The sequence below is a fragment of the Entamoeba invadens genome, assembly GCF_000330505.1.
Source record: "Entamoeba invadens IP1 unplaced genomic scaffold scaff_1105074725543, whole genome shotgun sequence".
Lineage (NCBI taxonomy): Eukaryota > Evosea > Mastigamoebida > Endamoebidae > Entamoeba > Entamoeba invadens.
Window position 1 is genome coordinate 514,221 of NW_004191832.1, and position 14,981 is coordinate 529,201.

At 26.6% G+C, this 14,981-nt stretch overlaps 3 protein-coding genes across 3 annotated transcripts; 1 reads left to right on the forward strand and 2 right to left on the reverse strand.

The window, feature by feature from the left end:
- Nucleotides 1-391: 391 nt before the first annotated feature.
- EIN_282610 (hypothetical protein) lies at nucleotides 392-1,439 on the reverse strand (the record flags this gene model as incomplete). Its single annotated transcript, XM_004185168.1, has 3 exons — nucleotides 392-1,102; nucleotides 1,162-1,379; nucleotides 1,433-1,439. 3 exons carry the CDS (start codon nucleotides 1,437-1,439, stop codon nucleotides 392-394), a joined length of 936 nt encoding a protein of 311 aa, XP_004185216.1.
- An 870-nt stretch (nucleotides 1,440-2,309) lies between these two features.
- Nucleotides 2,310-2,903, forward strand: EIN_282620 (hypothetical protein; the record flags this gene model as incomplete). The annotated part of the gene is made up of 1 exon (XM_004185169.1): nucleotides 2,310-2,903. The coding sequence occupies one exon, from the start codon at nucleotides 2,310-2,312 to the stop codon at nucleotides 2,901-2,903; it is 594 nt and encodes a 197-aa protein (XP_004185217.1).
- Nucleotides 2,904-12,263: 9,360 nt separating this feature from the next.
- EIN_282630 (hypothetical protein) lies at nucleotides 12,264-13,889 on the reverse strand (the record flags this gene model as incomplete). Its single annotated transcript, XM_004185170.1, has 1 exon — nucleotides 12,264-13,889. One exon carries the CDS (start codon nucleotides 13,887-13,889, stop codon nucleotides 12,264-12,266), a length of 1,626 nt encoding a protein of 541 aa, XP_004185218.1.
- Nucleotides 13,890-14,981: the final 1,092 nt, after the last annotated feature.

A 14,981-nucleotide genomic window follows, 5' to 3' on the forward strand; every position in this document is an offset into this window, starting at 1 on the left:
CGGGATAGTTCTTTACAATTTGGTTCTTTGGGAGTCTGTATATAGGGAAGAGGGTGTCCGTCGGTGTAATAGTTTTTAAGACTTCTGGTGGTATTTTACACAAAGAGTATGTGTTTTTGAAGTCAAACACCAATTTATTCTCGTCAGTGGACGTCAGCACACACGTCAGATAGAGTGGCTATTCCCAGTAACTAAGCTTTCCATTAACTGTTGTGTTCCTAATGATCAGTAAGTCATTCATAATAAAATTTGTCCGTCAGAGTAAAATTGACTGTTGAAAACTCGCTGATTTTAATATACACATCGATGTTGTCGGGATTCTCCAACGACAATATCTCTAAGCCGTCACCTACCATATACCCAATAACAAAATTCTCATCCAGACTTCCAATCAAGTCATTGAAAAAGACGGGAATCTCAAGCCCAAATTGTCCTTTGCAATATTCGTCTTGTCATCCCACCAATTCCCTAAAGGTGACTGTGCTCCACTCAGCTTGATCGCCTTTTCTGTGATCCCAACTACGACAGAGGATCCACACGCATAACTCCGATCAAACTCAAAAACAACCAAATCGTCAGCAACATGTGTGTTTTGTGCAAGAGTAATAAACTCATAATCAATACTTTTGTCTCTACTCAACGTTTTGATAGTCAATGGAAATGTCCCTGATATCAACGAAGTGTGGTCTGCCGCTCCCTCCATAATACAGTCAGACACAAACGCAGAAATCTTTCGATTAAAGTACTTAAAAGAGACGGAGACTTTGTCTTTAAAACTATCCAACACAATTCGCGTGGCATATGAATCGGTGTATTGTTTATACCCGGGGTTCAATGTGTATTCGTTGAAAATAGCATTGGTCGATGCAGTCGCGCGCTTTAAACGATAAACTTGACTTGTTGGCAACACTCTCTCGTTAAACATGAAAACGTTTAATAGTAAAGAGGCCTCATCACAATCGCCAAATTCGGGAGACAAGTAGTCTGCACATCCAACTACTTGACTCAGACACTCATATTCATTGTCTTTTAAGACATTAATAGTATTCAAATTGATACCCTTCTTAAGATCACACCAACTCGCATTGTTTTTCATACACTTCTACATGTCTTCTATACGAGTCTCCAACACTTTTCAACATTTTGACTTGACAAATCAACATTGTCACCAAGTCCACACCCTTGTTGTTGTATCGCACACTTTGATACTAATTGCAGACATGCTGCCTCTGTTTTATACATTTTTCGTTGACCAATGATGTTACACACAAATCCTTCGCAATTCACATTATCTGCGTCAGAGTCAAAAACCGTTCCGTCGTATGAATAACAGTTGTTTGGATGTGCAGAGTCATATAGATACTCTTTTTCTACTGGGTCTTCTAATATCAATTTAATATGGTCAAGTTCAGCTGTGTTGAACCTTCAAAACTGACCATAATCGTCAATTCCTTGTACACAAAATGACTGAAAGAGGTATCAATTGCTCATTGGGCACAAAACAATTCCCTTTCGACACAATTTCATTATCAAAGTGGATGTCTATTGGATAATTTTTATTTGTTATTGTTATATTATTTTTGAATAATAATATAAATATTGATAATATAAAAAAAAGACAAAGAAAAAAGTATTAATATTTAAACTTTTTGTTTTATAATTTTCATTAAAAAAACATTTTAAAATCTTGTGGTCTATTTAAATTTAAGTAAAGAATAATTCTTTTTCAAAAATCGTCAAAATATATAAAATGGTTAGTAATTAGTCCATCTAATAATAATTTACTTGAATAATAACGCAAAATAAATTATAGATACACGACCAGCTATTTTAGTTGAATATTATAGTATAAAAATAGTGCAACTGAATTAATAAACATGGAAAACAAGTTTAACGAAATTATAGCTCTCGATGTTAAAATTTCAAAAGAAATCATTGACTTAAATAACAGAGAAATAAAAGAGTGTTTTGAAGACAACAAACTGCTAAATATTGAACAACGTATCTAACAAGCAGAAGGGTTCTTTGACAAACTGGATGAAATTTATGAGCGAAAAAAGAACATCACATCTTCTTTAAATGCAATTCTTGATATAATTAAAACAATAGAACATGATATTACAAATAAATTAAATCAGTACTCACCCAATGAAGAATGTGTAAAATTATATGAAATATCCAACATTAAAGTAGCACTATATAAAGAATGTTGTAAAATAAAGATTCATCCACATGAAGATGAAATTAAAAAATATGAGAAAACAAGAGACGATAAAGTAAATGAGATAATGTATTCTGAAAAGTATAAAATGTATTCTGATGTATACAAAGTAAGACAAAAAGAACAAAAACAATTAAGAAAAAAAGAAAACATCAAATTATATGAGCAAGTAAATATTACACTTGAAGAAAAAGAATGTTTTGAAAAATTAGTTGAAAAGAAAATATCAAATGTTCTGTTTGACAGCGAAAAAGATGATTGGTTACAAGAAACTTCTGTTTTCAATTTACGTTTATTAAATAAAGAAAATGTCTGTATTTTGATAGAAGATGACAATAATAATAAATTTGGAGGAGTTGTCTCATGTAAAATTCAAAATACAAACACATGGCTAGGAAATGGAAATTCGTTTATCTTTTCATTAACGAAAAACGGGGAAAGAAATTGTAAAAAATATACACCTAATAATGGTTTCGAATGCGGCAACGAATTCATATTAAGTCCAAAGGGGCACAAATTGCTTTTTATGTTTGGTGGATGTAAGGGCAATGATATTCGTGTTTATAAAAAGAAAACTGATAAAAGTTGGTGTTCTCCTTGCACATACACTGCTAAAGCTGGTGATTTAACAGGTACATACTACTTTGAGCCAAAACGTATTGTTGTTTTTCAATTAATTTGATTATTTTGCAATACATTTGTATTAAAAAAATTAAACAAATAAATATATTATAGATTTTTTTAATTTTAATGTAATCAAACAAATCATTAATATAATATTATTTTTGTAATCCATAATGGATCGCATTACAAATTTTTTATAAAGACGCCACTGTCCTCAGATTTTGCTCGAAGATAACCATAAAATTAGAAGTGGCAAAACTGAGCTGTCGCAATGGTAGAATAAAAATAAATAATAAGTAAATAATAATAATTATAAACATAAACAAACAAAGAACATAGTACATATTAGAACAAAAAATTTATTAAACCCAATATTAACATGGAATATATTCTGTATTATGTAAAATTTTGCCTTATAGATAAATTTTATTAAAAAATAATATATAATTAAACTTATTTAAAAAAAATAAAAACTAAAATTATTTTTGCAGTTTTTAGTTACAAATTATAAATACAGTATGGTCACTTTAGCTTATGTGGAACTTTACCTTATGCAAGGAACCTGTTATAATATATAGTTATTTTATAATATAAAAAATTGTGGATTCTTCCAAAATTGGTAAAAATAACACATTGGATTTGAAAAAAACGAATGATTTCAATTTTATTATTGTTAGTCAAATATAACCACAAATAATTTACAATAAATTATTATTTTTAATAAAGAATATTATTTGTGTTTATTATATTTCAAACGTTGTGATAACTCTCATGTTCATTGCAGTTTAATAGAAAAAACATTTGCTATTTAATATAATTTAATAACTAAATTGATATAAAAATTGTTTGAATTATTTGATGAACAGGAGGATCAATGAGCATCGTGAAATTGTGACCGTTTTAAAACGATTTTCCATGACAGCCCACTTTATTTGTATTGTTTTGGACACCAGCCACATTGAGAAACTCACGATTGAGTAAACACCGTCCAACGCGAGTTTGTTGTCATCGTTTGTTTTATTAACAAACCTTTTGCGCATAAATATTTCATTTGGCGACGAGACAAGCTGGTAGTAAGTATCATATACCATTTTACAAAACAAAAAATACAAACCGGGATCAAGATTTTCTCTTTACGTTGGCCAAAGACGCGGCGTAAAGACTTTAAACATTAAATTATTTAATTTAAAGTTCTGGTTTTCTTGTTCAAAATTATCCAAAAACGACCTCAAAATAGCTTTTTGCATAAGGCAGCGTGTCTGGTATTTTTAGAATTGAATTGTTTTAACTATTAAAATAGTTTTGTTATATTAAAATTAAATAATAAAATCCTTGCATAAGGTAAAGTTTTACATAAGGCAGAGAGTCCATACTGTATAAAAAATATTATTATCGTATTAAAAATACACTAAATATTTTTGCATATAACCAAGTTGTATTTAATGTAAAATTAACAATATAGAATCATTATAAAACTGTTTTGTAAAATATATATCACATCAAAAATATAAGTCAGTTATTAAAATAATATAAAGGGGCAGAAAAAACCGATGTTGGAAAAAAGCGATGTTGCCAAAATAATAGTAATTTAATAACACTTTTATAGTTAGTTGTATAGTTTCTTTTTCCACTTTTCCGCAATTTGATTCAAAAAAACAAGGTTAACATAACTTAATTTCTTTTTTCGAAATGCCAAAAATCATTTTTGAGATTATACATTATTTTTTCTTGTAAAGATAAGGTTGAATCTGCCGAAAGACAAAAAAGAAACATAAAACAACGACTTCTAAACTGTTCTTTGAAGCAAGAAAAATATAAAAATTGGCTAAAAAAACAATAAAAAGTTTTTAAAAGTTGATTAATGTTTTCAATATTATTTTTCCTTTTTAGCATAAATACAAAAACTTTTAATCAAAACCCCGTCAGTGTACTTTTTTTTCACACCCCTTAACTTTAACTTTTAATTTTTTTACATGCTATTTATCGTTCATAAAACACAAACTCCACTATCTAATCAATTACATATCAAACAACTTAATAAACTTATCAATATTCACACTCTTTAAACGTAACAACTTTTCATTTCTTTGATCAAAGACCGACTGCACCTTTATTTCACACCCCCTCTTGATCGATTCCTCATTCGATCAGAAATGCAGTCCACGGCCAAACTTGAAAACCGTTTTTTCAAAAGCTACACCACACAAAGTTGAGTGCATCCATTCCCAGCCCTTTTTTGAGTCCCTGTCAAACAAATGAAATACAGAGCTCCTTTTTATAATCAATTAATTTTTTGAAACTTTTTTCAAAAATCGAAGCAAAATCAAAAAACTGGAGAAAAAAAACAAAATAAAACGATTTTTTAATTAGAAACATCGAACATCGGTAATATTCCGTTTCATGTGTCCATTTGTTTTTTCCCTGTTTTTTAAATTTTTTGAACAAAACCTCAACTTTTTTGTGGCAAATATCATTTATGGTCAAGGTTTAATGGTTGTTTATAAAGAACTTGGTCAAACATCGGTTTTTGGTGCCGTTCATGGGAAAAATAAAAAGACGGGGAAAATAGAGTGGGTTATCCGAAATGGAGGCAACCAAATCTTGGTGGTTAATAAAACAATAAAAATCGTGTTTTTTCATGTTAAGTTAGTAAAATACTATTTGTATGCCGTGAAAAAACTCAATTATTTTTTGTGTTTTTTAATGGCATTTTATTATTTTTGTTCAGAATTTAGTGTTGATTGATTTGAGTTTGGTAATAAAAAGGTCAACATCGGTTTTAAGAAATGTTTATATTTTTTAAATTTCAACTCGGCAAAACGCAAATAATGTTTAATTTTAAGCAAAACTTTATATAAAATGGTAAAACATCGGTTTTTTCGCCGTAATAAAGACTTGCCCAAAAGTGCATTTTAATAAAAAATTCTAGTTAAGTGTTGAAAAAAATGACTTAATTGATACTTAATACGTAATTCAATGCACAAACAGTCAATGCAAACACAACTGAAGAGCGCTCAGGCAAGTCTTTGAAATACCATTATTATAAAAATAAAAGATTATTTATTATAAGAGTATCTTGTGTATTAATATAGATTTTAAGTGTTATATTATCATATATATCACGCTATATTTTGGGTTTTTAGACCAATTGTTGATAATCAAAAAACAAATAACTATTGTAGTTAATAAAAATACTATTAAATCATAAAAAATGTCTCGAAAAAAAAAATAAAAATTTGATAACTTAATATGTGCAAACTCTTATCAGTAAACCTTGCAGTCGCAAAGGCACTAACTTAACACGAAGCCAAATAAATACAAAATGAAGTGTTCGTTATGTGTTATATAAATTAAATCATTGATAAACTAACATGATTTAATATTTTAATAATTTAGTTTGTATAATTTAAACAATAGCTATTAATAATATAACATGGTTTATAAAAACAAACAAAAAAATATAAATGTGATTCTATTATGATATAATAATAATTTATTTCAAAAACCATTTATAATACAATTATAGAATAAATATTTAATAATTTATAATAAAAATATTATTAAATCATTCCAAATAAATGTTTTTGACCATTTTGGGCAAATTTATTTAAAGAAATAATTAGTAATTTAAATATTAAAATAAATCATTCAAAAATAATGTTTAAAAATAAAGTTATTTATTATTATAATTTTTAATATTTTATTTTTATAAAAAACATAAACTTTGTAAAAAAAAACTAAACAACAATGCGATAAAATTTCATCGCAAAATAAAAAAAACAAATCCATCAAAGCAAAATAATCAAAATAACACCAAAATTATTTAAACAATCACATAATAATTAACAAAATCAATTTAATTGTTAAAAACAACAATCAATAATTAACACAACTATTTTTGTTGAAATATATTCTAAAGTTTCAAATAAAATCAAAAATACACGTTTAATAATTGAGTGTTTATAACAATCTTTATTTTTCATCAATGTCTCATAACCCAATGATATCAAAACCTCCGAAAGTTAAACATGTGTATAAAACACAAGATAAAAAAATGCAAAGTTTAGTGAACACAATGAAAAAACCTTTAATACCACAGTATATTAATGTGATTGATTATTTAAAAGAAATCCTAGATATGATTATTTTTTTAATAATCTTGAGATCAAAGTTAAATCCATGGCATTTGATTCTTTCCGTCAACAAGTACGTTATTGTTTAAAGGAATTGCCAGAAAATGTTTCAAAAATATTAAAAGAAAAAAATTGTCTTTTCCCATTGCACTTGACTATTTTTTCGGGACTTTCGAAAGAAAAAGTGTTCATTGTCAAATCGACAAAATAAATAACAAAATAAAAATGGTAAAAAACCGAAAAAGGACGCAAAAGACTACTAAATGATGAAGAAATTATTGCGATACAAAACGCAATAAAAGATAGTAAGACAAAAAAGCAACATGTGAAGAAGCAAGTTTTTTTATTCACGAAAATTTCGACAAAAATATTGGGTCCAAGCAATTGCACAAAATTATGACCCCATATTCCAGATGTTGCACCAGTTATGGAAGCAAAACGGGCAGAAGTTACACCCGAGTCAATTTTGCAATATTACACCGAATTGAAAAAGAAATTTGATGGGTGCCATTTTGAGCTTATTTTTAACCTCGATGAAGTTGGATTCGACTAATGGGTCGATTCTCATTCAAAAATTGTCTATGCAGAAGTTTCTAGAGGACAAGATGTGTTTAATGAAGTTGAAAGAGAAAGTTCCAGAACAAGTCTTTTGTGTTGTGGATGCCTAGATGGAACCAAAATGATTCCACTTGTGGTAACAAAAAGACTTTCTCTGGAAGATGTTGCTATTATATCCCTTAAAAGTCGGGCTTTAATAAGGACACAAAAATGTGGTGTTATGAATACTGAATTATACACCCTCTGGTTAAAATGTTCTTCCTGGCAATTAAGGCAAAAAGAGAACAAATGGGTGTGCGTGCCGATATGAAAGCTTTCCTAATTCTTGATGGTTTTTCAGGCCATTTTTCTGAAAAAATTCAAAATTTATTTTTGGAAAATCACGTAGAAATGATTAAGGAGGTCCCTCACAGTTCCCATTTATGTCAACCAATGGACTTGGGAATATTCGGGAACCAAAAGAAATTTTTGGCGGACAAAAACAACTATCTTTGCCACAAATTCACTTTATTAAAAAAAGAAGGAAAAAATGTTGAAAAAAGTGGGAAATTGCTTCAAATAGATTCCCCAGAGTTCAAACAAGCAATGAAAAAATATATTAACATGTCTGAAGAGGAAAAAATTAGAGAGCTAATCTATTCCTGGGAGTGTGTGGCAAATGGAGACAATGTCACGAGCTCTTTTAAACAAGCAGGAATATCATTTGTGCCACACACTCCCAGTGAAAGCGAGCTTCAGGAGATACAAAAGAAGTCGCCAAATTACAACATTTCAGATTACATAACGGGTGTGGTAAAAGTGGACATGAATGGGGCAAGAGAAGTCTGCAAATTCTTGGGTATTGCTGCAGAACCTAAAGTTGTTGGAGCGACCAGAGTTGCTCTCGAAAATTATGAAGACAGAAAAAAACGTCTTCAACGTGAGAAACTCACCAACACCAGGAAGCAAAGTCAAGCCAAAAAACCCAGAAAACCCGAAAAATAACTGCGGGGTTAAGTCTTATTTTTTGTCGCAAACCTTTTTCTATAATTAAATAAAGTATTTGTTATATGTTAATTATATTAATATAATTTAAAATAGTAATATTTTAATCTGAGTATTATATATTAAAACACTCAACAATAACGACAATTTAAAAATAAATTTGATACATTATAAAATAAATAGTATAAAAAAATATTATTTTAATTATAAAGGTTTGATTTACAACAAAAATGGGTATAAAAAAGTTTCAAAAATCTGAAATCAAACAATCATTAAAACTCAGAAGAAAACGCGTTTGTTTATCATGATTATGAACACTGTCAAATAATGAACTTGGGAAATTAAGAACTAAAAATAATGAGAAGGTCGTATATGCATACAAATAATTATTATTCAACGACAATATATATTTATTACTGTCCGGAATCACCAGAAGAGACGTTTGTTTTATTTAATAATGTTTAAGAGCATAGATTTCAAAATAACAACTTAGGTTATTACAGCTGATTAGTTTATGAAAGGGAAAAGTTCCAAAAAGAAAAAACACAGAAAACAAAGTGATCAACAAATTACATCGTGATTAATCGTAACTAACGAAAATATAAACCATCTCGTTAATTGTGTTAAACGAACTGTTTATTATACTTTGTTTAATTTGTACGGGTTTTGTCTCTATAAATCCAACTATTAATATCACTTTATAAATAGTTCAATGGGTTTCCCGATTATATTAAACAAATACATGTATTATATTATGTATTCTCCCTAATATAAATATATTATTAACAACATATTCGAAACACTTCTTAATAATACTCAGGCAAAGCAAAAATGTTGGTTTTATTTTTTTAAAAAAGGAAAAAAACAAATAACAAAATAATAATTAAAAAACATTTTACCTATTGTTACCAACTTTATACAACATCGCTTTTTTTCCAACATCGGTTTTTTTCAGCCCCTTTAAACATCAAAATAAACAATATAATAACAATAAATGTAAAATTTTTGTTTAAATATTATTATAAAAATAATTAAAAAATTATGACAAAGTATCAAAAAAATATATTAAAACAATCTCACTTAACACAACAGAGTGTGAGTAATAATACTTTGGACAATCTACTTAACACAACAGAGTGTAAGGTTTTCTGTTATTTTATATTTATGTATTTTTTTAAGATGTGTATATATATTATATATTATATATCCTATTTTTTAATTCCATTTGTTTTGTTGATTTAATTTATTTCAATTTAATTGTTATAAATATTATTTTTTTACATTTTTATTTGTATTATTTTACTACTTTTTTGAAAAAAAAGATAAAATATTTTTTATAAAATGTAAACAAATATTTTCAGTCATACCAAATTTGTTTTAAATACCATAAAATTAATTTATTTTAAAAATTATGAAATTACATAAAATTATGTTTTTGTTCCTTCAAAAATTTTTAAAATTAATATTATACAATATTTGTTTAATAACTTTAATTCCAAATTTTTATTATGGACATAACTTAATAATTGTCTCAGTTCTAGATCAAAAAGTGTATAATAATTGAATTTGAAATTATTTTAATTGTCATACTCGTTTTTAATTCCTATTATTTTTTAAATATGGAAATATAATATGTAATTGTCGAAGTTTTTAACAAAGAATACATTGCAATTTAGTGTTAAATAATTTAAAGGAAATATGTTTTTGATGTTTATTTAATAAGTTTATTTTTAAAATGCATATATTTGATTTGGTCGTGATATATTTAATAAAAATTACTGAAAAATATTTTTATCAATATTTTTACTTTAAATATCAACAAAAAAAACAAAGTACCATTAAATACTAATAAACAAAACAATAAATTAAGATTTTTCAAATAATTGATAATTTAAGCCAGAACAAAAACATTATTTATTTATTTTTTTTAAAAAAATGCAAATTAAAGATGTTTAACACTTACCTGGCCGGAAACCAAATTTTTATTAGAATAATAACAATATCAAAAAATGCCTTCTTGAAAAAAGTCGTTAAAAAAGACCAAAAACCCCTTATTGGCTGAAAAACCGAAAAATGACCCAAAACTTAGTCAAAAATAATAAAAATGAGGACTCAATTACCTAAGATTTGTTTTTGAGGTTAAAAATAGCAACACGTTTACAAATTAAAGTCAAACCTCTCAAAAGCGGGAATGTATGGTAATTTTTGTTCTCTCAAAAACGGTCATTTTAGACAATCAGACCTTAATTACCACTCTGTGGAGAACTCAATTTTTGTTTCAGTCTAAAGTGCCTACTCTTGCGAAAACCCACTCTTCCGAAGTGCCACTTTTGGGAAATTTTACTGTATCTCAGAACCTCAAATTTATTTTATTAAATAATAATATATCAAATACACGTAAAACAAATCTTGTTGCTTAAATAAGACGTATATTAATAATATGAAAACAAATCATAACAAACACAATTTAATTTGATTTACGTTGGTGTTGACTAGATAAACAGCAAGTTGCTTTTTTATTCGATAATGTTTTTTTTATTAAAGATTTAGTTCGTGTCATTGAAAATAGATCTAAATAAAAAACAAAAAATAATCTATTAAAATTGTTATAATATATAATAAGATAAATAGATACAAAAACAAAAAGAGTGTTTAGTTATTTATTTGGTTATTTAATTAATATTATAAAACAGTTGTTTACAAAAGTTTTTGATTCTCCAAACATGATTTTTTTCTTTTTTACAAAATTAAAAATTTCTATAATATTAGTTTATGTTATTATGATTATACAAAAAAATTACTTAATTATGTCGTCACTTTCAAAATTATTTTTATATAAATTATATCAAATTTTGTTTTAAAAACAAAGACAAAAATCAAATTTGGTAATAATTTATTGAAAAAAACATGTTTTTTAGCTTAAGGCCATTTGAGTGTTAATAAATATTATTATTATTAGAACTGTTTTTCAAAAACACAAACTGATACACAAATATTTTTAAAGTCATTTAGCCAATAATTTATTTTTTTATTTTTGTCAATAATTGATGATGTTAATGTTGTTTTTTAAATAATAACGGAAAAAATACTGTGAACAAACCAATTTATTTAATATTTTTTGAAAATTTTCGCTTTTAGTCGTGAGTACCTTTTCAATTTTTTCAACGCTTTTTCAAAGTACAAACCTATTTATACCATTTTTAACAATAAACTTTTAAACTACTGAACTACAATTATATAGCAAAAGTGTTGTTTTTTGATTAATGGTTTGTTTCATTCTTTTAATTATTTATTTTACTAAATCCAAGTTTTTCGTTGTCAAAATTTTTGTTGTATCATTTTGAACAACAAATATTCAGCCTGACCTTCGTTAACATTAACGGCATTATTTTTGTTGTTATACACATCTTTTAAGCGTAAAAAAATCAATTTGGTCAATTTGTCTGAGTTCGTTTTGATTAAAAAACAAAGATTTTAAGCTTAAATAATTGAAATCAAATTTATTTATTAATTAGTTTTTAATTAAATTTTATAACCATTTATTTTACTTTTTACAATTATTTTTATACCTTTTCCAGTTTATTGAATTAACAAAACCTTTTATTAATTTAAATAAAATTATTGTTTATAATTAATAAGAGTATATTGTTGATTAAATAGCTTGAAAAGAAATATTTTTTGTCAACTTTATATTAGATTGGCTATAACACAAATCAAACACCAATGTAAAATTAAAATGTCATTCAAACAATTTTGAGAGTAACGCATAAATCTCCTCTTTTATGATTTTCGTCGAACCACCCGAATCCTTCAATCTTAAACATAGAATTGTTTTGCACATCAACAGTTACTGTCTGATTAAAGTCTAAAATTTGAAGTGGTAAATTTACTCTTTGCCCTTCAAACTGTTTTGGTACATAAATAGTTTTCAACATATTAATCCCATCTATAACACTATCATTTTCGTCTTCCATTAATACTTTTAATTCATACTTTTGTCCACTTTTTCCATTAACCACTCCAACATTTTCAATTTGATATGTGAAGGGGGCTATAGCAAATGCTGGCATATCAAATTCAATAACAGTTCCATGGACATCTACTGAGAATTTCCCACCGCTTAAGAAAAGCAATAGAGGCGCTTTAATTTCTACGGATTCTGTGAGAATGGTATTATTTTCGTTTTTCTCATCTTCCACTTTTTCTATTTTGACTTTTTCAATTTCCATTTTTTGAATCATTTTTTGGTATTGCAAAATTTGGGAATTCAATGAAGAAGCTTTTTGTGATTGTTCTTCTAAACTCATTTTCAAAGTTTCAATTTGGATCTCTTTATCGTTATCAGTTGAGTCGTTTTGAGGTTTGGAAATTTGTTTCTTTAATTCTTCAATAAGCAATTGTTGCTGGGAACTATTAGTATTGAGTTGTTCAATGATTTGTTTATTTTGGCTATTTTCTGTTTTACAATTTTCGAGTTCTTGATTTTTATTTTTCAAATCTAATTTCAATTGATCGAGTTGTTGTGTAACTTGTTCTAAACAATTGTTCAAAAGTTGATTTTCATTTATGATTTTTTCAACTTTCATTTTTTTATGCATTTGAAAATATTCCAAATTTTCATATTTCAATTGTTCTAATTCTATTTTTAGAGTTTCTATTTGTGTTTCTTTTTCTTTTTCGTTGTTTTGGAACTTTTTGAGTTCTTTCTCCAATTCCTCAATCTGCTTATTTTGTTGTAAAATAATGTATTCAACTTTTTGTACATCTTTCTTTTCACTAGAATTTATAATTGCACTGTTTCCAAATATTTTTGATGAGAAATTCACTTTATTTGGTCCCATTTCTATAAAAAAGTTGTTTTTGTTAAACAATTCAAGAGATGCACGAAGATTATTGAAATTTTGACATATATCTTGGAGTGTTTCCCATGTAATACATTTTGATGAATGTACTTGGTATAAGGCTCTGTATATTAATATAACATGTCTTCCAATATTATCGATAGGGAGAAGTTTTGAAAGAATTTCCATCATTTCTTTACACAAATTTATTAAAATATCAATGTTCTTGATGTTGTTAATGTCGTTCTTTATATTCCGAATTATATCATATATTTTAGTATAGTTGATGTTTAAAGCAACTTTAACAGCATCAGAAAAATACTTTGATGGGACTTCAAAAGCGAACTTTTGGTATTTAACAAGTTTTTCTAACAAATTAAATGAATCAAATGGTTCAACATTTAACCGACAATCATTCATAGTTAATACATCAAGTGCGTTAAAAAAACTTTTGGAAAGGTCATAATAGACTTTTCTGACCTTTAAAAAATCTTCTGGTGTTTTTGTTAGTTCAAATAAAGCAATCATTCTCGTATAAGACGATGATAAAATAGTAGTGGTAAACTTTTTACTCATTTGATTTTGTAACTATTTTAAATTATTTTTTTTTGATCAATTAAATATTTCGAAAAAATCATTCAATTTATATGATTGATTTGTAACATTGAATTTTATTAAAATTATTAATAAACGATATTATATTATATAGTAATTTTTAATTTCATTACGAATGATTTTACAAACTTCAAGTTTTTGAAAAATGATTGCCTTATAATTCATTTATAATTCTTCGAATAGTATAAAACTATAGTATAATCAATTTATTTTATGGAAATTTAGCTTTATTCGAAACTTTCATGGTTTATTTTCAAGTTAAATATACCATTTTATTGTTTATTTTTTTGATCATTTAACACAAATTAATTTCATTTTTACTTACAGTTAGTTCGGTTTCAAATGAAACAAGTCTCATAATAAATTGAATTTGTCTCGAAACAAATTAAAATTGCACCTATATTCAATTTTGTTTCAAAACAATAACAATTTGTCTCATTACTTTGTATTTTGTCCCAATAAAAAACAAAAGTGTTTCAAAACAAAGTAATGTTTCAAAATAATATTAAAATGTTTTAAAAGTAAAAAAATATGTCTCATAAATGTGTAATTTTGTTCGATAAAAAATATAACTTTTCTTTTGAAACCAATAAATAAAGAACATCCAGACCTGTTTGATTAAACCAGTTTTAAAATTCAAATTCAAGCAAAAATACTTATAGATCACTTCGAGCAAGGACTTTTAACGAAACTGGTCCAAGGAAATGGCCAATACACCTTCTGACTTCTCCTTTTTCTATTTCCTCGAAACATCTGGCCATATTAGTAAGCATATTTAGCATGTTATCATTGTTAAGTTTGCCAACTCTTGTTTTCCATATCCCAAAAATCATCTCTATTGGATTACATTCTGGAGAGTATGGGGCGTTAAATAAGAACTTACACCCCTTGGCCTATGCTTCAGTAGTTATTTCTGCTAAGTGAACTGAAGCATTGTCCATAACAAAAACTGTATTTCCCAAAAGACCAACAAAATGCTCAACAAGAAGACGAAAAGACGCCCAA